General features: G+C 41.8%; 1 protein-coding gene across 1 annotated transcript in view; it reads right to left on the bottom strand.

The window, feature by feature from the left end:
* Positions 1 to 23,782, bottom strand: part of WASF2 (WASP family member 2) — a 75,059-nt gene that overhangs the window by 8,717 nt on the left and 42,560 nt on the right. Inside the window, exons 2-4 of the mRNA XM_049878422.1 lie at positions 10,337 to 10,509; positions 2,722 to 2,856; positions 2,046 to 2,199 (exon numbers count right to left, since the gene is read on the bottom strand). Coding sequence (XP_049734379.1) covers positions 2,046 to 2,199; positions 2,722 to 2,856; positions 10,337 to 10,466 — 419 coding nt within the window. The 5' untranslated portion in view covers positions 10,467 to 10,509. The remainder of the gene's footprint in view (positions 1 to 2,045; positions 2,200 to 2,721; positions 2,857 to 10,336; positions 10,510 to 23,782) is intronic.

A 23,782-nucleotide genomic window follows, 5' to 3' on the forward strand; every position in this document is an offset into this window, starting at 1 on the left:
CACATTCTGGCACATCACAGGTGGTTTCTGCCACTGGTTCCCGCCACTGGTTCCCCTTCCCCTACCAATTCCCCACAGCTCTCTAGGCAGCATTCCAACTACCTGAAACCTGTGCACACGTGTTCGTATTTGTGCAAATATGTACACATGAATATACACAAATGTGTATGTCTGTACAGCTGTTATTCCTCAGCAAATACAGAGAGCCCAGCACTCTACCTTCTTGCTCCTTTCTAGAATAGCTCAGCATCTGCCCCACCAACCAACCACAAGGGGGCTCCAGTGAGAACAGATGGCCAGCTGCCTTATGACCACAAGATTTAATCACACCTCTAGCGGCTGTGACAGTAGTACAGAGTCAGCTTCTGAGGGTTAGAGCCAGGGTTATCTGTGCCAGACTCAATGATCCACATTGGAATCCTGCACTTTTGCATGGCTAAGCCACTCTCACTTTCCAGAAAGTGCGTGCTTAAGAGCAGACATTTATTTTAACTTATTCTGAACTAAAAAGAACTGGACAACAAAGAGCAACTCGAAAGATTAGGTAGGAAACTTAGGGGGCAATGACTTTATGTTAATATGGGAGGAACAACTCAGGAGGGTGAGAATAGGTGCATAATTCAGAGAATGTAATCAATGTCACTGAACTGTACATGTAGAAACTGTTGAATGGCTGCATGTTTTGTCGTGTACATTCTCAGGAAAAAAAAAGAATCAAAAAGGTAACTCTATTCCCTGGCCTCCAATCCTATCGCAACATACAGAAAACACTTTTAAATCAAACACTAACGATTTTTTATATTAAATCGTGTTCTGAGTTAGCTATACCACTGCTTGTTTCTGTTAGGCCAAGTCCAGATAATTGAGAGAAGATACTAGTTCTGATATTATATGTTAAAAGAGAAAATATTATTAACTGAAAAATAAAATTTTCTTATTATCCTACCGCACAAACCCTGTATCATACTTTTTTCAATATTATCAAGGGTGTGATCCCTTCCTTCCTCCAAGCCCCCCCGCCCAAACCCAACTAGACTAAATGATGAAGGCTAGAGAGTTAAATCTCTGTCCTGCTCTGCTGGCTATCCCCTTTGAAAGCGAAGGGATAAACATAATTTCACACAGCAATACAAGATAGATGCAATGCACCTTCCCTGTATCTGTGTGAGAGGCTACCATGCTCCTATTCCAGGCTTCCTAAATCAGACAGATGTCCTTGAATTTCACAGGTGTACACACACACACACACACACTCTCTCTCTACTTTGCAGTGTACCCATGCCTCACAGAAGACATCTGCCTCCAGCTATCTGTAATTACTTTTTACCTGTTCCAAAGATATTTATGGATACAAGCAAGATAAATATTCCCTTTCTGCCCCTGCTCAGTGGTTTTTTGCAGTATGACAATACTACCAGACCACTAGAAGGGAGGGGCTTTAAGGTGTCTATAAGGCTACCTTCCTTTTCAAGTTCAGCCACAGCAGTGTAGGTTCGGAAGGGAATGTTGAAATGGTGTACAAAACAAAGTTAACGGTACTCATCTGGAAGAATGTCAATTACTCCTTAAACTTTGGAAGGACCCCTCAAGACCCAGAGCAACCCGTCCGTGAGGCTGGCCCTACCAACACACTCCAACATCTGGTAATCTAGTGGTTTACAAGTAAGTGGGAGCCTTGCTAGAAGGTTGCCCCTGGGATCCATGTTATAGGACCGCCTTGTAACAAAGTCCTTTTGGTTCTATAATAACTAATAACTAAATTCCTTGGATGGAGTCCAAGAAGGACCTGGCTTATACCAAATGAAAACTCTGCAGCATATAATGCTATAGCAAACTTTCCATATACATTCACTATGAATTTCAGAGACCAAGTAAGTGACAGTGTTTATATGGTAAACTTCAGCTTCTGCTGCCACAAGCAACTCTGGCGTAGTTAGTGAGCTGTTTGATACAATCCTCTGATGTAAACAACATCTTTAGGTAAAAAGACAATCTAGTGTTTTTTTACTTTAGGTGGAAAAAGGGAGGAACTAGCCAGCTGTTACCTGTAAGGGGAAAGATTGTTGAGAGGTGGAGGAGTGTCGCAGGTGTTGTATGTTTCCAAGACAGGCACTGGGAGAGAGTTTCTGTCAAAAAGCTTCTGGTCTTGAATGGTAGAGCTTCTGAAGGCCTTTCGGGTGTTGATTCCTTGTAGTGACACTGACAGAAGATGGAAGGCGTTAGAAAATGGACGACAGGCCATCTGAGCAAACACTGAGTCACACCAGTCAGAGAGGCCTCAGCTGCCGCATTTCTTGGCTGCGGCTGTCTGCAGCCAGGTTTTTTTTTTCCTCCCCCTGTGGGGAAGCCCCACAAGGCTGTCAGCAGCCCAGCCATTTCACGACTGAACAAAATGAGGCAACACAAAGGTTTACTATGTGGCCAGATCTAGCAGGCCTCTCCTTAGGAGGAATGAATCTTCCAAGTACTTTTATGGTAGCAAAATAGGATTGGGGAGGGGAAGTTTGAAAAAGAGGGAATTGGGGGAATGGGAGAAAGGGAGTGTGTGGGGGTGTGGTGGAGCTAAAAAGGTTTCTTCACACCACCCAGGCTTATGTCACCTCAAAGCAGAACTTCATAGGCCTCTGTGATTTCTCCCCTCACTTTTTTATAAATCAGGAAAAAAAAAATTCTAAGAAACTGCTCAGCAGAGCCTGCGAATGCTGAGCTCAGCTTCCTTACCTTCTTCTTCTTTGGGATCCAGCTGAGTGACTTTAACTTGTAGGCGGTCGACCCTCTCAGCAAGGGAGCTTACCCGAGAGGCAAAGGTATTTGCCTGAGTAAAGAGCTCTCCAAAAATGTCCTCTGCATATTTACCTGGAATGAGCAAAGAAATCAAGTCGCTCGTGCATAAAAGTGACATATATGGACAAAACAACTGGCAACTAAAGACTGTACTCCCCGCCCCCCATATACACCTCAAGATGGTTTCGGCTATAAGCAGATACCGCTTGGAGACAGACACCCTCCATAGCTTGGGCAATCTGCGTATGTTCTATAACCAATTGAACCTTCTTGGCAAACCCATGAAACAGTCATCAAACTCAAAGCAGGATGAATAAAATCTAAAGGTGTAATGCAAAAGATTAACCCTGGGAGAGTGGACAGTTTGTCTACACAGACACCTAGCCCTTAGCCCCTTGCTGCTCTGTAAAAGTACCTTGTAAAATCATTCTGGAAAACAGATTGGGCACTAAAAGAACCTTTTAGGCGTCTACAATTAACATGCAAAATAAGAAATTGCTTCCTCAATGGAGCCTCAAAAGTACATTGAAGGAAGATGAGTTGCAGTATCTTTGGGGGGCCCTGAACTTACCGACAACCCACAGCAGAGACGTATAACTTCTTCTAAGGGTTGAAAAGGTTATTTTATGTTTTATAACCAGCTACTTCAAAGTCTTTGCTCTAGGTTACAATCCTTCAAATCTGCATCTCAGGGAACGAGTAAAAAGAGGAAACTTTTAAGCCCTCCCTGAAAAACAACATGCCAGTGGTCTCTTTTCACCATGTCTTTTTTTTTTTTTTTTCCAAATAAAAGAAAGAGTTCCTTACTTTCAATCCTGGAATGCAGGGAGACTTTGCTGCCAAAGAAACATAACAGCAATTTGACACTACCTCCATATTGTCATTCCAAGCCACAAGGCACATTCTTACTAGGAATGAAAAATGGTACATATGAATAAACGTATCATCTGAGCTTCTTACTTGCAAGGTGAAGGCTGGTACGAGTGACCATGCTCAATGAAGAGATAATTTCTTTGAGAACTATTTAAAGTAGATCCTACTTCTTAGCTTCTAAACTACATTTATGCGTAGTCCATATTTGGGAGAAAAAAAATTAGTCTGAGAAGTCAAAACTGCACTTTCAGGGTGAACTGAAACTCACCTTCCCAGTATAACCTGGAGAGTAAGGATAAGATCAATGAAATGCAAATTCTGAATTGTTGATAAATTTAGTCAACAAGGAGTTTCTAATTAAGGAAGGAGAAAGTCCATGCATACAGAATGGTTTTATGACCTAAACAACTATGGGATGCCCCTGGGTCCAAAGGACTCAAATTGGCTATGGGGCTACTCTGTAGGTGGGGAACCTGTCTGATCCCTGTCCATAAAATCCCTAAACCAAAAAAACTCACTGCAATAGAGTTCTCATTCCTACTCATAGTGACCCTATAGGACAGAGTAGAACTGCCCCATAGAGTTTCTAAGGCTGTGAACCTTTAGGGGAGCACACTGACACATCTGTCTCCCACAGAGCTGCTGGTGGGTTCAAACCACCCATCTTTCAGTTAGCAGCCCAGCGTTCAATCGCTGCGCCGCCAGGGCTCCTATAAAATTGCTAAGTTCCCATAAAAACCATATTGTATCAAGTTCAACCAGGTAATGGAAATTGTGATTAGAGGGTTAAAGCAGAGTAACTTGCAGCATTATATGTGGGAAATAAACCAGGCTCAAAAATACCTGTTAACCATTCACCTGTTCTGGAGGGAAAGAAAATCCCAAATCAACTTACTCTTAGGTTATCAAAAGAATACAAGGATTTCCTGCTCCTCATTGAAGTGGGTAGTACTCCCAGTGATAATGGGAGTAGTAGTTTAGTGTGGCACAGTGGTTTTTGACATTAAATCTTACAAAGAACCCCAGTGTATAAAATTGGTCACGTTGAGAACTCGGTTTTAAGAGGGCATGAGGGACACTGGCACAGTAACGCACACACTCTTAGAACTATGATACATGGAAGGCACCAAAATCAAAAAACCTAACCTGTGCCATTGAGTTGATTCCAACTCATAGCGACCCTATAGGATGGAGTAGAACTGCCCCATAGGGTTTCCAAGGAGCAGCTGGTGGATTCGAACTGCTAATCTTTTGGTTAGCAGTTGAGCTCTCAACCACTGAACCACCAAAGCTTCATGGAAGGCAGAGTGAACTTCAAATCAGAAAACCTGAATTTAAGTCTCAGTTCTTCCAATTTATACCTGTGTACTCTCCAGGAAGTCACAACCCCTCAGTCTCAGTTTCCTCATCTATAAAACGGGGATAACTACGTCTATCTCATTAAATTATCAAAAGGATTAAATAAGCTAAAGATACAAGCTGTTAAAATGAGATTCTTCTTTGTATCATATGACTTGGGAGAGTGTACAATATCTAAATATCCTAAGTATTAAACCTAAAGGAAATTTAAAATATAATTCCAGTCAGTAATTTGATACTCTGTATTCTTCAAGTGTTAAAAATTACTCCAACCTTGGAAAACGGAAGTGTGATAATTAAATAGGAGAAAACCAAAGTGCCTTGTACAGAGGTAAATTTCATTTATTCAGATTGCCAAGATAGACTCAATATCTACCAGCAACTCATAACACACACCACAATTTGCAAAAGATTCGAGAAGCAGTCTTGATTTTTTTTCCTTACCAGTAAAACTCTTCAAATGATCATCTTATGTGGATATAGAATAGATAAAACTGATTTTATAAAAAATGTGAAGTTGCTCTTGTTGAAGTCTGAGTGGAGCCCCCCAACCCGTGGCATGCCCCATCCCTCTACTGTACTCATAGCATGATTTCCTAACGGTCCACATGGGGCTTACATTCTCGTAGGTGACCAAGTGACTTATCAAAAGTGCTGGCTGGCTGGCTGTACTTACATTTCCTAAAATATGGCAACTTAATATGTGAAATGCCAATCTCACTGCACCAAGGGAAAATGAGAACTCTGGGTGTGTTATTATGGAGTGATCCATGGCTGTGGAATTTTTAGTTTTTTGCTTTATCCATTCCATAATCAGACCGTCCTTACTATACCAAGCAGTTTTGGTTAGATTACAATGCACGGGAGGCCAAGGTCATGAGCTTGAAACACACATGAGCCTATCCCCGCATCCGTCTCTGCTACGTGAAATCCTAGTCATCTTTCAAGGTCTAGGTTCAAATGTAACCCCTCCTGTGAAGCCTCTCTGACCCTCCCTATCCCCACAGAAAGTATTCCTTCCTCCCTTGCATTCCCTGCACCAAAAACGTGGAATGTAGAGAGAATATAGGCATGAATCATTCAACAAACATTTACTGAACTTCTACCGGGTGCTAGGTACTATACAAGATAGACATGAGGTTCAAGGATAAACAATGCACGATTTCTACCTTCAAAGAACTTTTAGTATAAAAGACGTAGATAATTTCTAATATAATGTGGTATACAATAATTTAGGCATATAATGTGAGCTCAGAGAAGCACTTAGCCCTATCTGGAGGAGGTGATCCCTAAGGTGGGCCTTGAAGGATCAGTTACAGATGGCCAGGCAAACAAGGATGGCAAGGGCTCTCCAAGCAGGAAACGGCATGAACATTGCATGGAGGTATAAGAGAGTGTGGCTCGTCTCAGGAGAACTACCAGGAGCTGATAATTCATTCTTCTTTTTCCTCTTTTCATTTAAAAGAATCTTCAAAAAATATATAAAATAAGGGAGAGCAACTAGGAACGTATAGCAAGGTGTATATAAGTTTTTGTATGAAAGACTTACTTGGTTTGTAAACTTTTACTTAAAGCACAATAAAAAAAAATATATATATATATATATAAAAATAGAAAAAGAGGTATTGCGGAACATGAGACTGGAAAAGAAGGCAGGTCCCGGAGTCTTGAATGCCAAGCCAAGGGACTCAGATTATTCCATAGTGAAGAACAGGGGAGATAAATAGTTAAAGATCTGCACTCTTACTTAAAAAACACTTTGTAAGTTATGAAAGTTAACAGATTTAAAAAATTTTGAACAATTCAGAATTATAAAAGTAAAAAGTGAGATTTGCATTTTAGGCAGAATCACTCTAGCAGGGGCATAGGGGATAGATAGATTCTAAGGGGGCTGGATCAGAAAAAGAGAAGCCAGGGGTAGGGCCATAGTTTAAGTGAGAGCCAACAAAGGTCTGAATCAGGGAAGTGGACAATGAATAAGGAAGACCTGAGAAGAATTGATGCCTTTGAATTATGGTGTTGGTGAAGAATACTGAATATACCATGGACTGCCAGAAAAACAAACTAATCTGTCTTGGAAAAAGTACAGCCAGAATGCTCATTAGAAACAAGGATGGTGAGACTTCCAGCACAACTGGACTAAACCAAAAGCTAAGAAGTTTCCCGAATACAACCAAACACTTTGAGGGACAGAGTAGCAGGGGAAGGGGTCTGGAGACCATGGTTTCAGGGGACTTCTGGGTCAATTGCCATAACAAAGTTTATTAAGAAAATGTTCTCCATCCCACTTACATGAGGGGCATCTGGAATCTTAAAAGCTAGCAAGCACCATCTAAGTTGCATCAAGTAGTCCCAACCCACACCTGGAGCAAAGGAGAATGAAGAACACCAAAGACACAAGGAAAATATCAGCCCCAAAAGACAGAAAGGGCCACTAAACCAGAGAGTCCATCAGCCTGAGACCAGAAGAACTAGACGGTGCCTGGCTACCACCAATGACCGCCCCGACAGGGAACACAACAGACAGTCCTGATGGAGCAGGAGAAAAGTGGGGTGCAGAAGTCAAACTCCAGTAAAAAAGACCAGACTTAATAAAATGGTTTGACTGAGACTGGAGAGACGCTAGAAGATATGGCCCCCGGACTCTCTGTCAGTTCAGAACTGAAACCATTCCTGAAGCCAACTCTTCAGACAAAGATTAGACTGGACTATAAGATGTAAAATGATACTCGTGAAGAGAGTGCTTCTTAGCTCAGGTAGATATATGAGACTAAATGGGCAGCTCCTGTCCGGAGGCAAGATGAGAAGGCAAAAAGGGACAGGAGCTGTTGAATGGACACGGGAAATCCGGGGTGGAAAGGAGGGGTGTGCCGCCGCATTATAGGGAGAGCCACTAGGGTCACTTAACAACGTATGTATAAATTTTTTTATGAGAAACTAACTTGAATTGTAAACTTTCACTTAAAGCACAATAATAAAAAAAAAAAAAGGTGGTGAGACCTTGTCTCACTTACTGTGGGCATATTATCAGGAAGGGCCAGTCCCTGAAGAAGGATATCACGCTTGGTAAAGTAAAGGGTCAGCGAAAGAGGGGAAGACGCTCAACAAGATGGGCCGACACAGTGACTATAACAGTGGGCTCCAGCATAGCAACAACTGGCGCAGGATGGGGCAGTGTTTCCTTTTGTTGTACACAGGACCGCTATGAGATGGAATCGACTCGACAGCACCTAACAACAATGAGGGAAGTGTTGGCAGAGACAGAGAGTAGGGGATGGGAGCCGAGAAATTCTTAGAAAGTCTGAGTTTTAAATACAGTATTGACTTTGCCTCTTACTGGTTATATCTCTCTAAGCAAGTTACCTGACTTTTCTGAGCCTCTATTTCTTCATCTGTAAAATGGGAATGCTACCACCTACCCTCATAAAGTTACTGAGCAGATTAAGTGAGATAATCTATGCTGAGATCCTATCAAAACCTGGCATAAAGTAGGCAACTAACAAATATAAGTTCCCTTCCTACCTTCCTCCTATCTCCTCTTAAGAATTATTTATTTCCATCTTCCCTGGTATATTATGAGCTCCTGGAAGACAGGAACCATTTCTTATTATCACTGTATCTCCTTGGCCTCTGGCACACAAAATATGTTCCATATACGTTTAATGGATGACTAAAGGGTCAGTTAGCCCCACAATGTGAGGAAATCTTGTTTCCTTAGGCACAAGCCAACCCTGATCCCCAGATCGGCTTCCTCAAGATAGGAGTGGTCTGATCACAAGTGGGAGTGTGTGAACAATGGTATCTATCAACACTACCCTGGAAAAACACCTGAGAGAGAGCATACCTCCTGCTGAGTGAGAATAAGAAGCACTATTAGCTAGATGTCCTTTGTCCTTTGGAGAAGGAACCACTGTGTGATTGACTTCCACCCATTTGGCCTTCTCGGAGTGACAGAAGCAGAAACGATGCTTTTACGCAGCAGTGAGGCTCTGTGCAGCCTTCATGTGCTTCCCTGTCAGCCGCACTGCTGCTGCACTGCTGTCAATGTTCCTTTGTGTAAGAGAGGCACTGGCAGGGTTTCATTTCTTTGTGACGCCCCATCCGGGCTTCTCTAAGCCCTGGATCATCTGAGATGGCCCCTGAGCTAGGTGAAAGCTTAGACATCTCAGACCCCATATATCATCTGGTCACAGAGCTCTGTCTCCTCAGGCTCCTATTTTAAAGACAGGGCCTATTACTATGGGGGGAATACAGGCTTTCCTGATATTTCACTGCCTTCACTAAGGGCAGTGAAGTGATAGGAGGAGTGAGCATCTGAAATGATTCACACCAAGATGCCTTTGCTAAAAAAGATCACTAAAATGCCATTTTGACGGAGGTTCTTCTGGGAGCTGGAGTGGCATTAGACAAATGCAGAGCCTGCCCAAGCATCTGCCCTTCCCATACCTTGGCTTCAAGCAAACAAAGTCAGCTTGATTCAGAATGAAACCCAAACCACATGCATGTACCCCACCCAAGGCGGTCTCATTCATTCTTGCCAATTAAAAACAAACACCAGAATTACAGTTGAGCTGGCTTTCCCTCAGCTCTAAAACAGACTGGGTTAACTCCCATCTTACTGGGTTAACCCCCATCTTCCTCTTAGAGAAGAATGACTCCGGTTACAATTCGTGTCACTGTATGTTCACGCAGCTTGCAAAACTCCCAATACCCCAGGGACTGCAGAAGTAATCTGTACCCTGAATTTGGACCTGGGCACTTACAACACAATTAAATGTGTACCAGGTGGACAAGTCAGCCAGAATCTCTCTGAGTGCGTGTTTGCTTTACTTCTCTTTGGGAAGAAAAGCCGGCGGGGGGGAGGCGGGGGGGCGGGGGGTGTTGGGTAGATAAAGACTATTGGCAAACCTGAGGCTTTAACAAAGTCAGGCCACATCGAGCAGCTCCTGCAATTAGAGGCACATTCCCCGACCCGGGCTACTGCTCTGTGAACCTCCCACTTTACACGGAGAATTCTGCTCTGTCATTCCATCTGCAGTTTCTGCTGCAGCCCTTCCTGCCACCCTTCCCACAGATTTCTTTTGAAGCAGGTGGAGGGGGAGGTGGAGGGAACCTAGAGGGTGGTGGTGGATGAAGAAAGGGTTGAGGGGAAGAATCTGTACCAAAAAGGAGCTCTCTTTGGGGAGAGGAGTGGGATATGTTTTCGCATTACCTAGGGTGGGCAGATGGGGGAGAAATAGGAACACGGGAGGAGAAGGCAACTAAATAAAGAGCACCAACGACCCCTGAGGGCAAAGCACAGGCTCTCTGCGGCACTCACTCAGGCTGCCCAGCTGTCGGATGACATTTGCCAGGGTGATGTTGGTCATGCATTCCAGCTCGCTTCTAACGCTAGGCAACGTCTGACGGCACAGGTGCCTTGGCTCGATGTTCCTCGTTACTAACGGCATGGTGGACCTGCTTCAGGCAATGTTCTGAATGATGAAAAACAACCTAAAAAAGAAATAACAGGAAAGTATTACTCAACCACAAATTCCAGGCACACTAGGGCTGTGTGAGCCTTTTTTTTTTTTTTTTTGTCTCGCTCAGATCTAAAACAGCTTTAAAATCTTTTCTCCCCTTCTCTGTGGCCCAACTTTTTTTTCTTTTCTTTTAAGCCTTTTTTCTTAAAGCTTTGCTATTAGAAGGCTTGCTGGATAAGTCTAGAGCTGGTGACTGCTGGCTGAGGTACACAGGCAGCATAGAAACCTTAACATGACAACTGCTGCTCCAACCAACAAGTCTCCAGGGGCAAGAAGGCATGGGCAGAGAACAGCCCATCAGCAGGCACTGAATGGTACAGATCCTATCCTTGAGGTGTCCATAACCAGGACAAATCAGACTCTAGGCCACCAATTATAAGCATCAGAAAGAAGCTCTGTCATCGGATAATCTCCACAATGAAATCAGGCTGCCAATGGCGATTCCACCGATATACATCAGGACATAACCTCTCCAGTTCTTCCTTGACGGATGATTGTTAATGTACAACTAAATACTCGCTGCCAGTATCTATTAACACTACTAAAATTTAGTCTGTAAATTGACAGAATGAAAGAATATCAAGAAAAATTTTACATGTTCAATATGCCAAACGTGATGCTGAGCAAACTGTGCTGTAAGATTCCCTGGTTCTTTCTCTTCTACCCAACGGCTCGCTTTCTCCCTCCCATCCGGTTCAATACACCTGGGCCAAAAGGCTCTTAAGACAGCAGGAAGTGTCTGGAGCAGATCCGGAAACCTTCCAGTTACTGTTTCTTATCCTGTCGGCTGAGCCCCTTTCCCTAGGAAATCCCCCAGCACTTCAGGTTCATGCTGAGCTATTGTTTTAGATTCAGGTTACCAAATTCCTAGCTCGACAAGAATAGGAGATGGTTTTAGTCTCAGCAAAATGAATATAACCACAGCCAAGGCACATTGCACTGGTCTTGTTTCTGTCTCCTGTGAAACTAAAGAAATTTAAAATGGCCTAATGTTTTTTGTGCTGGGGAAAGTGGCAAATTTTCTTCAAATGAAAAGGTAAAGCATAAAGGTAACGTACCCCATACTGCAAGCTCCTCCAAAAAAGGCAGAACAGAGGTTTACTTACATCGAATCTTAAAACACCAGCTCATCACCAAAAAAGTTGATTGTGAATACAAAATGCTTAAAACAAGCTAAACATCACAGATTTTAAAAGCTGAACAACATATTGTCTGACTAAGAGGGGGAAAAAAACCTTCCAGGCTCAAAAGGGGAGCAGAACCCTTTGGAACAGACCGCTCCTTGTTATGGACATTCTGACCTGCTAAGAGTAAAAATAAAACAGGAAGCCAGCAGCTTGGGGAACAAGATTTCCTGTCACCAACAGCAACAGCCTAAGAACCAAGAGAATCAGCTGTTTGCTCATAACTTTGAACCTCCCTTTAATAGTCACTGTGTGGCAGCTGTGCCTATCTTTGGGGTGCAGAGGTGTTTCCTGAATATTTGTCTACTGTCTAAGGAAATAATTTCCATTCCGCTCCTCTGCTAAGTTCCCCTTTGACTCAACAGGTTTTCTAACCCAAATTCTGGACTTTCCCTTCCAGTTTAACTCTTTCCCTTTTTTTACATAACGTAAAGGCTATCACGCACTAAGACGTAATACATGGTGAAAAGGAAGTTTAGAACAGGAAAGGAAACTACAAAATAAAAGAACCTCACAGAGCTCCCTCCATACATCATCCTCTGGATGCCCTAGAGTTTCAAATACCAGGTTTTCTGGAAGAACCAGAAACTCAGGGGTGGAGTCAGCTTTGACCAAAAATAGCTGTGACAGGCTTCATTAGCAATCATTTGAGCAGTTGTTCTAGCTTCTCAGGGGAACTAAAGGAACCAGAGCACCTTGAAATTCTGGGTTGGATTTGACCACTGCCAGAGCACTACAGACTTTTCTCTGGACATCTAATGGAAACTGGATTCAAGATGGTTAGGTAAATGTCAAATTTGGGTGGGCGGGAAGTGGCAATTTCTAACATCTTGGTATGTTAGCATTCACGCTTTCCCACGTGCCTTAGGTAAGCAGACACAAACGGAGTAAACTCTGTACCAAGTTTTCACAACGAAAATGGCTTCCTCTTGCCAAAAAAGCCAGCTCCTATAACCAGATGGAAAGGGCTCAAGAAATGACAATATGTCAATATTCATCAACTTCTAAAACAATTATAAAAGTAAATCTACTATAAAAATGTGATCTAATTTGTTTTAAAGGCACCAAAGAGAGAAGATTCCCTGTTATATGGAAATACCTGCATCACTGCTCATTTTTCTTTTTAGATGATCAAGGGTGGGTTGTATCCTGCATAAGTAGTCTGAATTACGCATGAACTGAAACACAACAGTAACTTGACCAAGAAAAAAAAAATCCTATATTCTACAATGTTCTAGACAGAAAAGATAAACTCAGAACTGGGCAACAAAGACTTTCAGGCTCTGGAATTTCTCACTTCAACTTCAAGTTAGAGAAAACACGTGGGCTTTGGCGTTGAGACACACTTGGGTTAGAACCCTGACTCAGAACTAGCTGTGTGATCTTGGGCAAAGTCCCTAGAAATATTAAATAATATAACATGTATAAAATGCCCACGATAGGGCTTACAAAATAAAGGTAGTTATTTGCACTTCTATAGACTAGGCAAATCTTCCTGTAGAACCAGTTTTAATCGTTGATAAATATTTAAAACACTTTTAATCATGGACGTATTAGTAGAATACAATACTGACATAAAAAACTTAAAGATGAAACCCTAGGCTTCAGTGAAATTTGGTGGTTTCTGGAGGCTGCTCCCATCTATACTCCTGGACCTCCTGAAGGAGGTCTCTCTTTTCCATTCTTTCAAACCTGATTGCTCATCTGAACCAGAGAACAAATGATTAGAGTGATTATTTTCTCAATTCTCTTCAAGACTATACACAACTAGCACCATTCTAGATGCACAGGAGAAAAGTTAATCCATTACAGACAATGGATGCCAAAGGGCATTAGGATTTTAATTCTCTCAAGGAACTGCAGTTGGGAGAGGCTCCTCTGTAATAGGTAGCACTTTAGTGGAAAATGTGTGCAGCACTGGGGCTGGGAAACAACTGAATGGAGCGAGGAAGTGACATGGGCCAATATGCATTCTGGACAGGTCTTTCTAACAGAAGCACAGAAGTTATATTTGGGTAGAAGTTTGGTCCAATTGGGAAGTTCTTCACGGGCTGAGACAGTGGAAATGGAGAGGCCCATCAGAGCTAGCAAATGTGAACTGAGAAACCAGAGATGAGGTTGCAGGCAAGTCCAGTCCTTCAGCCCCATCTGCTGCTGTTTCCTTACAGTTTTATACAATTATGCTTAAAAAATGATAAAATGTCTGTTTCTTTATAAAAAGCAGCATGAAAAGAGCTAAATGCTAGTGCCAATGACAGAAATGAAAAGCAGAGTATACTAAGAAAATTGCAGTTCTTAGCAAGAAAAAGAAGTTCTGGATACATGAATGTGTGGAATGCCCTGTCTTTATAGAATCAATAAAGGTCTTTTTCAGTCATACTTTACTTTGGTTAGGGAAATTTTATGCTTTAGTGGTATTTGCTTATTTGGGGATTTGAGAAAGTCTACCTTGGGGGATGTTACATAGGAGAGGATTTAAATCAGAACCACTAAGAAGATAAAAGTTCAGGGAAGTAGATTTCAATTTAGTTAATTCATTTTAATTAGAACTGTCCTACATTAGAATAGGTTCTCTTTAGAGGTTATGAGTGCCCCAGCCCCATCCTCTGGATGACCAGCTATAGGGCATGTTGGGGGAGAAATTCGTAGATGATAAAAAGGTATAATTCTTACTCTGGGCATCAGTTTCCTCACTCTCCAAATCAAGAGACTAAACTTGAAGATCTTTAAGAAGCATCCCAGCTCTAAAATTCCTGGATTTGCTTATATATCTAAGCTACCATAACCTCCTCACTTGGCTAACATCCATTTGCATTTGAATACAACAGGTCTAGTGACTGTAGCAAGGGGTGGATCATAACTATGAATCAAGCCCCTTCTCCAGGCCTACATTCACCTGATTCCCAGGAACTATGGAATTCAGAATAGCCCAAAGGATATTCCAGATAGGCCCAGGAGATTAAGTTATTTATACTCTGGGAGGTTCTCAGATTGAGCTGGGAGTTGGCTATCCAAAGAAGTCCAAAGGAAAAACTAGCTTTTGGGGCCTGCTTCAGACATTCAGGCCGTACCAAACAATAATGACCATCTTCACCCCTAGCTATTTTCAACACAAGGGGCTTAAGAATGAGCATGAGAACAAATATAGGTCTTAAGATATCACTTCCTAGCCATGGCTTGGCAGTATATTGACCAGTCTGGACTGTCAGTGCCATGATGGGATCCATGCTTTGAACTGGGACTAGATGAGGTGCTCTTTCAGGTCCCCTGAAACACTGAGATTCTGATTCTACAAGTCTTATATTTGAAGTTTATCATGGAATATTTACATCACACTGCAGAATCATTGGGTAAATGACTCTACCAAAGCTTGAAGTCTTTGGTCAGTGTTAAGTCAAAAGGGGAAACCCTGGTGGCGTAGTGGTTAAGAGCTACGGCAGCTGGAATCCACCAGGCACTCCTTAGAAAGTCTGTAAGGCAGTTCTACTATGTCCTATAGGGTCACTATGAGTTGGAGTCGACTCGAAGGCAACGGGTTAAGTCAAAAGGGCACTTTGACATCCACTCCACTCTCGGAACTCTCATAACTCGATCCCAACAGCCTGGGGTGGGGGTGTGGCTGGGGGATTATAGGGTAGAAGAAGATAATAAGAAAAGACTGCTTGTGAGAGAGAGGGAACCAGCACTCAGCTATCTGTACCCCACACTCTGAATTCCTATTATCAGACAAAAGAAAGATGACTGTTCATTCTTGCAATGATGTTTATTATTAGTTGTTTAATAAATAAACAATGCTTCATTTAGAGCCAAAGTCACTGATACTTGCGAATTCTATGGTCACACCCAAAAAGCAAGTATATCTAAGCTACAGCAATAACCACAACAGAAATGGTTCTCAAGGCAGTTCCTCTTTGAAACATACCCCCCAAATGCTGATCAGCAGTAGCAGGGGATGAGAACATGTGGGGATGTTGTGTGTGCAGCAATTAGGACTTCTGCTTTCACTTCAGCATTTCCCACTCTTCTACTGTGAACAGCACTTTGGATGGGTGCATATGAAAACAGGTTTACTTGTAGACCAGTTTCCGATTTCAAGAGATAGGTTTCTTTGTGTTAAAGAATATGCATTCCTCCCACTTTCGTGAGTGGTTGTCTGGGGTCTTAAGAGCTTGCAAGCAGCCATCTAAGATGCATCAACCGGTCCCAATCCACCTGGAGTAAAGGAGAATGAAGAACACCAAAGACAAAAGGAAAATATTATCCCAAGAGACAAACCCCTACATGTCTGTCAGTTTGTCGTACTGTGGGGGCTTGCATGTTACTGTGATGCTAGAAGCTATGTCACTAGTATTCAGATACCAGCAGGGTCACCCATGGAGGACAGGTTTCAGCTGAGCTTCCAGGCTAAGACAGACTAGGAAGAAGGACCCAGCAGTCTACTTCTGAAAAGAATCAGCCAGTGAAAACCATATGAACAGCAGCGAAACATTGTCTGATATAGTGCCGGAAGGTGAGCCCCCCAAGTTGGAAGGCACTCAAAAGACAACTGAGAGCTGCCTCCTCAAAATAGAGTCAACCTTAATGACGTGGATGGAGTAAAGCTTTCAGGACCTTCATTTGCTGATGTGGTATGACTTGAAATAAGAAAAACAGCTGCAAACAAGTATAGGGTCAGCGGAAAAGAGGAAGACCCTCAACGAGATGGACTGACACAGTGGCTGCCACAATGGGCTCAAGCATAACAATGATTGTAAGGATGGCGCAGGACTGGGCAGTGTTTTGTTCTGTGGTACACAGGGCGGCTATGAGTCTGAACCGACTCGACAGCACCTAATAACAACAACAAGAGACAAAAGGGCCACATAAACCAGACATTCCCATCAACCTGAGACCAGAAGAATTAGATGGTGCCTGGCTACCACCAATGACTGCCGTGACAGGGAACACAACAGAGTCCCTGACTGAGCAGGAGAAAAGTGTGGTGCAGAACTCAAATTCATGCAAGAAGACCAAACTTAACAGTTTGACTGAGACTAGAGGAACCCTCAAATATATGGTCCCTGTACTCTCTGTTAACCCAGAACTAAAGCCATTCCCAAAGCCAACTCTTTAGACAAAGATTAGGCTGGACTATAAAACATAAAATGATACTCATGAAGAGTGTGCTTCTTAGATCAAGTAGATACACAAGACTAAATGGGCAGCTCCTGTCTGGATGCAGGAGGAGAAGGCAGAAAAGGATAGGAACTGGTTGAATGGACATGGGGAAACCTGGGATGGAAAGCGGGGAGTGCTGTCATAGCACAGGGATTGCAACTAGGGTCACATAACAATATGTGCATAAATTTTTACATGAGAAACTAACTTGAGGTATAAACTTTCAGCTAAAGCACAATAAAAAAAAAAAAGAATATGCATTCCACAGGCATTCAAGAATTTCAACTGAAAAGTCAAATAAGCATTTGACTTAAAAATATAAGACACACAGGCTCTCTTCATACTATAGTAATGTCTACTAAAATGTTAAAAGAAGTATGAATTTACTGTTGCATACAGCAGTCTTCACTACCATGTAGCAACCACCAGGAGGAATGGTTCATTACAGACTTAAGCACCCACCCACTTCCTGCTGAAATACAGGGTGGAGCTAAACCTACAAATATAACCAGACTCTCTTCAAACACCAGGAATTACTGACAAATCAGTTTAGGTTACTGGAGTAATGTCCAAAAGAGCTGGCAAGACAGAAGTGGAACTCCTGGGGTGGAAAGAGAAAATATCTGACTGGGAAAACCAAAAAAAGAGCTTACTCTTATCTAAAACCAGGAGAAATTTCCAATTCCACAAAGGAATGACGTCAGTTCTGGACCTACATTCCATAAATGTAAGGCTCCTTCCCATCTTGAATCGCCATGGGACAGTAGCCCAGGAAACAGGACTTCTAAACTCTAGTGTCTTACTCCTTAAGCATACTGTACATCTATCAAGGACCATTCACATCTGGTAATTCCATAACTTCCTATTGTCTTTTGGGGGCAATACCACCTTTTATTCTTACCTTTATCACTTTCAATCTCTAATCATAGCTTTGCTTTCAAAGCTAAAATTGGGGAATCACTTTTACCTTCAAAATTGGTTTCTTCTAGTATCAACTTTTCCATAGAAAACTGCCTTTTAACTGGCCAAAATCAGGCCCTCCTTTTAGTAGAATCGATCTGGTTGTCCAAAAGAAAATACATTTATACCGTGAGTCAGAAACCTGGATTCTAGGTTTTAATCTAATGATGACTGGCAATTGGGAAAAAATTTTCAATTCATTCCTTTAGTACACTAAAATATGCTTGAAAGATGCTATAGAAACTGAGATTTTGTTTGCAAAGTATTCTGAGCTCCTAAGAAAAGATTTATTCACATAAAATATTTCTTATATCTCTATCTTGGCCTAAGTTCCCTCTCACAGATTCACTTAAATTACACAAGATCTACAACGTTGCCACTAATGACTTTCAGTCACAGACAGACATCGATTTTAACTTTCCTAATCTAACACCAACTTCTAGCAACAACCAAATCAAAAGTATGGTTTGAAATACTTCAAACTATCCATCGAAATGAGCTTACTTTTACTAAGTGGATAAATATAAATTTAGGAGCATTATTTTACTCTAAATGGAGAAATCTCACCCCTAACATTTGTGGGTACTCAAGTTAAATACCAGATCTCTTTCAAAAAAAAAAATTTTCAAAGATGTCATCAATTGAATGTTAAATTCACCCAGTTTAACATGAAAACAACCACCAAGCTGCTCTGAAAAACAAACACCCACACACAAAACAAAAAACAACAAACCAGCTCACAAAATTACTAGAAATATGTCAATAACTCACACATGCCCTAATAAAGTACTCTTCCACTGTCAAACACTTCCTCCTCCTATTTACAGCCAATGACAGAAGACAGTGATCTCCCGCTGGTAGTGACCAAAAATTTGAGAGATAAGAAGATAGATGTAAAATGCATCCCCCCTCTCCAAGTACCTGGGCCTGATTCTTGGTCCGTGGGAGGAAGTCCAAACAGAGCATGTGCCTTCTAGACTCCCAGACAAATGGAGAGCCAAAAGACCAATACCATGAGGGAATACACAGCTGGTCTTAATGGAAGGGTATCTAATCCTACTTTACTACCCTACTCACTGATGGAGGGGATAGGCCTTGGCTGTAACCTTTCTCTCCTGACTTGTACAAATACCAGTGAGTTACTGCATTAGAGTTAAGCTTCCTACAAACAAGGCACTAGAGCACCCACTGGTGGATTAGGTACAGTGGCAGGTTTGGAAAGCAGATAATTAGAGCCAAATCACCCATCAGGCACTGAATAAGTCTCATTTCATCCAGCCAGCTGTCTGACTATTCATTTTAATCTCTACGATGCCTTCACTTCATATTTCAAGCTTCTCTCTGCAGTGGTTGGGATGGAAAGGCCAAAAGGTTCTCTGGGATAGATAAGTGAAAGAAGAAACCAAATTTACACAACTGAGAAAGACCAGGAAAAAGAAGGTTGCAGAGCAACAACAAAAAAGGAAATTCAGCAAAATGTTTTGCTGACAGTTCAGGGCAATATACAAACACACCATGTGGTCATGGAGCAGGCAGAAGCAGCAGTCCTGAGATGTGACTGTTAATACACGGACTTAAGTGAGGAGAGAAACCTAGCAATCACAGCTACAACTAAGCAACAGGGAGTGGATTTATGAAGCCAACTGCCATGCAATCCCACATCAACTATTCTATTCTGCCAGTTGTAACAAGAATTCATTCCTGAAAAAGTGTCACACACTCATCTGTCACTTACAGCCAAGCTGCCAGAAACTGACTACGAGTTAGCAGCAAAGGGCAGCTGTACATCTACTTCCTCTCACAAGGTCTATTCACCACTCAAGACACGGGATTTTAAGGAAAAGTTCTTGAGCAGAAGGGAAAATAAGTACCTATTCCCTTCTTTCTACCCTCAGTTTACTAGGCAGTCGTCAAAGCCTCCAAAATCGAATAGACTGTGGGGTAGAACAGCAAGAGTATGGGTTTAAAGAGACAGAGGTGTGAGTTTCAACACAGTACTGCCACTTTATGGCTTTGGAGACTCCGGCAAGCAGCCTCACCTCCTCCTCTGCATCTTCCCCTGTCAAATTAGTATAATAATCCTAGTTCATAAGGTTGTGAAGAAAAATTAAATAATGCATTATCATATGCTTAGCACAGTGCCTGGCACAGAAGAAATTATTAAAATCGTAGTAGTAGTAGTTCCAGTGGTGGTGGTGGCAGCAGGAGTAACAGCCAGCATCTACCTTGCACTTAACTATGCACCAGACACTATTACAAATGTTTTATACGTGGTTCTCTCTTTTTTAAACTGTGCTTTAAGTGAAAGTTTACAAATCAAGTCAGTCTGTCATATAAAAATTTGTATACACCTTGCTATGTATTCCTAGTTGCTCTCCCGCTAATGAGATAGCACACTCCTCCTCTCCACCCTGTATTCCCTGTGTCCATTCAGCCAGCCTCTGTCCCCCTCTGCCTTCTCATCTCCCCTCCAGACAGGAGCTGCCCACATAGTCTCTTGTGTCCTATATGTGGTTCTTTCTCTTAACCATTACATGATACTGTCTCCAAAAAAGTTTCAGGTTATATTAATGTTAGTTTTATTTAACTTTATTAACTAGTAATTATAATACGCTTATCAATCATTCCATGGATATTTATCAAGTAGACACTAGAAGACACAAGTATCAATTCCTCCCTTGATTCCAAGAGCTTAAAATTTAATTGAGGAGACAGATAAAACCATAGTTAGGCAACAATATAGCAAATAAATATAAGTTCAATATAAAATACAAGAGATGCCACAAGATAAAACATGATTAATTATCAAATGAACAGTGCAGTCAACGATAACAATAAAAAGAATGAAAAGGTCACTGAATTGAAGGGACTGAATAGGCTTCCTGGAAGAGAGATCTAAGCTGGGTAGAATTTGGACATAAAGAACAAAGAAGGGAAGGCTTTCTAAGTGGGGGTTAATATGTCTTGAATTGTACCACTAAGTATTTATGGAAAAGTCAGAATTCCAATGGGCCTCTACCATATTTCATCAAGTCTTAATATGCCACTGATTTTAAGATGTATCACGATTTAAAAGATGTTGTAACCATTGCACCACCAGGGCAATGAGAAAAAAGTACACCCAGGATCAGTGAAACAGGATACTCCTCTTTCTATAACATAAGGTGGTTGGACAAGATGATCTCTAAACATTCTCTTCAACCCTAAAATGTTACATAACTCAGGCTTACAAGAGAATATTCAAATTTTACCAAACCAACATTCTCGGAAGAACAAATATAATGAAAATAAAAGAGACTGGGACCACATTCCACTATTTGCAAGGCTAAAATATTTCCTCAACTAGTATGTTCATGTTTTCCTTTATATACTTGGAACGTATTTGTAACAGCTGCTTTAATATCCTTGTCTTCTAGTTCCATCGTCTCTGTCATTTGAGTCTGTTTCTAGTGACTGATTTTTCTCTTAGTTATGGGTCACATTTTCCTGCTTCTTGGCACATCTAGTAAATTTGACTGGATGCTGAACCATTATGAATTTTACATTGCTGAGTGTCTATTGTCTTCCTTTCAAGAGTACTGAGCTTTATTTGGAGCCCTGGTGGTGCAATGGTTAAGAGCTACAGCTACTAACCAAAAGGTCGGTAGTTTGAATCCACCAGCTGTTTCTTGGAAACCCTACGGGCAGTTCTACTCTGTCCTACAGGGTCACTATGAGGCTGAATTGACCCGACAGCAATGGGTTTGGTTTGTTTTTTGGCTTTGGGCTTTGTTTTGGAAGGCAGTTAAGCTAGCTGTGGTTTAGTTTAGTGCTTCTGATGCTTGTTTTTAAGCTTTGTTAGGGCAGGTCTAGAGTAGCCTTTATTCAAAGGATATTTTAGCCCCAGTACTAAGGTGTGGCCCTTCTAAGATTTCTACTGAATGTCCACAGCGATCACCGTGGGCTCTCCACTCAAACACCTCTCTCCTCTACGAATTGGTTTAGCTCACAGTTTCCTGGTCACTCTTCCCTTAACCTCCTGTTGGGGTTTGACCCTAGGTATGTGTGGGTATGTTTAGCAAAGACTCAAGGGAACCCTGTGCAGATTTCTAGAGCAATTTTTTGTATAGCTCCCTGCTCTCCAGAACTTTGTCTCACCGTTTCCAGGTGCCTCACCTTCCTTTGAACTACAGTTTCTTTCTCTTCAACTCAGCAAAACCATACTGCTCTGCTTGGGATTCCCACCTTACTCCACTGTTCAGAATATGTATCCAGAATATGCATCTAGGCAGAAAGTCACCGTTTTACCTTCTTTTTTCCCTTCTCCCAGGAATCACAGTCCTGTGCTACCTGTTTAAGTCAGGACTGATTTCTGTCTTAGTCATCTAGTGCTGCTACAACAGAAATACAAGCGGATAGCTTTAACAAAGAGAAATTTCTCTTCTCACAGTTTAGGAGGCTGGAAGTCCGAAATTAGGGTGCCACCTCTAGGAGAAGGCTTTCTCTCTGTTGGTTCTGGGGGAAAGTCCTTGTCATCAATCTTCCCCAGTCGAGGGGCTTCTCAATGCAGGGAACTCCAGGTCCAAAGGCTGTGCTATTCTCCTGGCTCTTATTTCTTGGTGGTATGAGGCCCCCATGTCTCTGCTCACTTCTCTTTTTTATATCTCGAAAGAGACTGACTTAAGACAAAATCTAACCTTGTAGATTGTGTCCTGCCTCATTAACATAACAGCCTCTAGTCCTGTCTCATTAACATCATAGAAGAAACACATAGGAAAATTACATCAGATGACAAAATGGTAGACAAATCACACAATACTGGGAATCACTGCCTAGCCAAGTTGACATACATTTTTGGAGGACACAATTCACATCCATAACAATCTCTCTTCTAGTTCTGCAAGGCCCCCAATCATAAAGAGATATTGTAAAATTCTTAAAGTCTGATTAATTTTAATTTATGTTTAGTAAGTATATACCATGTGGTACTTTTAGAAGAGTAAGAGGAAAAAGGAGCCCTGGTGGCACAGTGCTTAAGAGCTTAGGCTGCTAACCAAAAGGTCAGCAGTTCGAATCCACCAGCAGCTCCCTGGAAACCTTAAGGGGCAGTTTTACTCTATCCTACAGGGTAGCTATAAGTCAGAATCGACTCGACAGCAAAGAGTTTGGTTTTTTTGGAAGAGGAAAAGTAGATGTCCTGAAAGCAAGCAAACAAGAAGGCACTGCAACTGCAAATAGGTAGGCTACCATCATTACGAGACTATCGTATACTTGAATAATGACGTTAATTTTTTTTTTAATGATCACAATTGAGAACAGTGACAGAAAACTTCACTTCCACTTTTTTTAAGTTAACATTTCTTTGGGTGCTTACCACATTAAAAAATCTATATAGCTTGACTTGGTGAACTAGAGGCATGTTCAGTCAAGGGCAAGCTAGAGTTCTCTGAACCACTAGCTTTATGACATTAGGCTGGTTCATCTCTCTGAGCCTCATCTGTAAAACGGGGAAAAGAAAACCCACCTTGCAGGATGGTTCTAAGGATAAGATCAGATAACATATGTAAGCCTCCTGGAGGGATGCCTAGCACCCAGTAGGTACTCAGTAACTGAAAGCTGTCATTATCACTAATTCAAAGGAATGCTGAGTTTGTTTGGACTCACCTCCTAGAGCTAATGAAATAAGCTAAGGGAAGGTCAAACTAAACAACACTGAGCACTACACAAAGGGCTCTCCTAATTGGTCCTTCTTTCTTTGGTCTCAGTGGAGGCCAAAGGGTAGGTGGGCCTCTTATCTTCTGAGACAGGCTCTTCCAGAAGTATGGAGACAAATGCTTATAAACAAGTGTACAGAGGATGGCTGCTGCTTTCATTATGCCATTTTTTTAGAATTAAGACAGACGGTATCACTCTTCCAAATCATAGTCAGTCAAAAGTCAATTCCGTATTTTCTTTTTAGGTTCT

This window comes from Elephas maximus, chromosome 3, assembly GCF_024166365.1.
Source record: "Elephas maximus indicus isolate mEleMax1 chromosome 3, mEleMax1 primary haplotype, whole genome shotgun sequence".
Lineage (NCBI taxonomy): Eukaryota > Metazoa > Chordata > Mammalia > Proboscidea > Elephantidae > Elephas > Elephas maximus.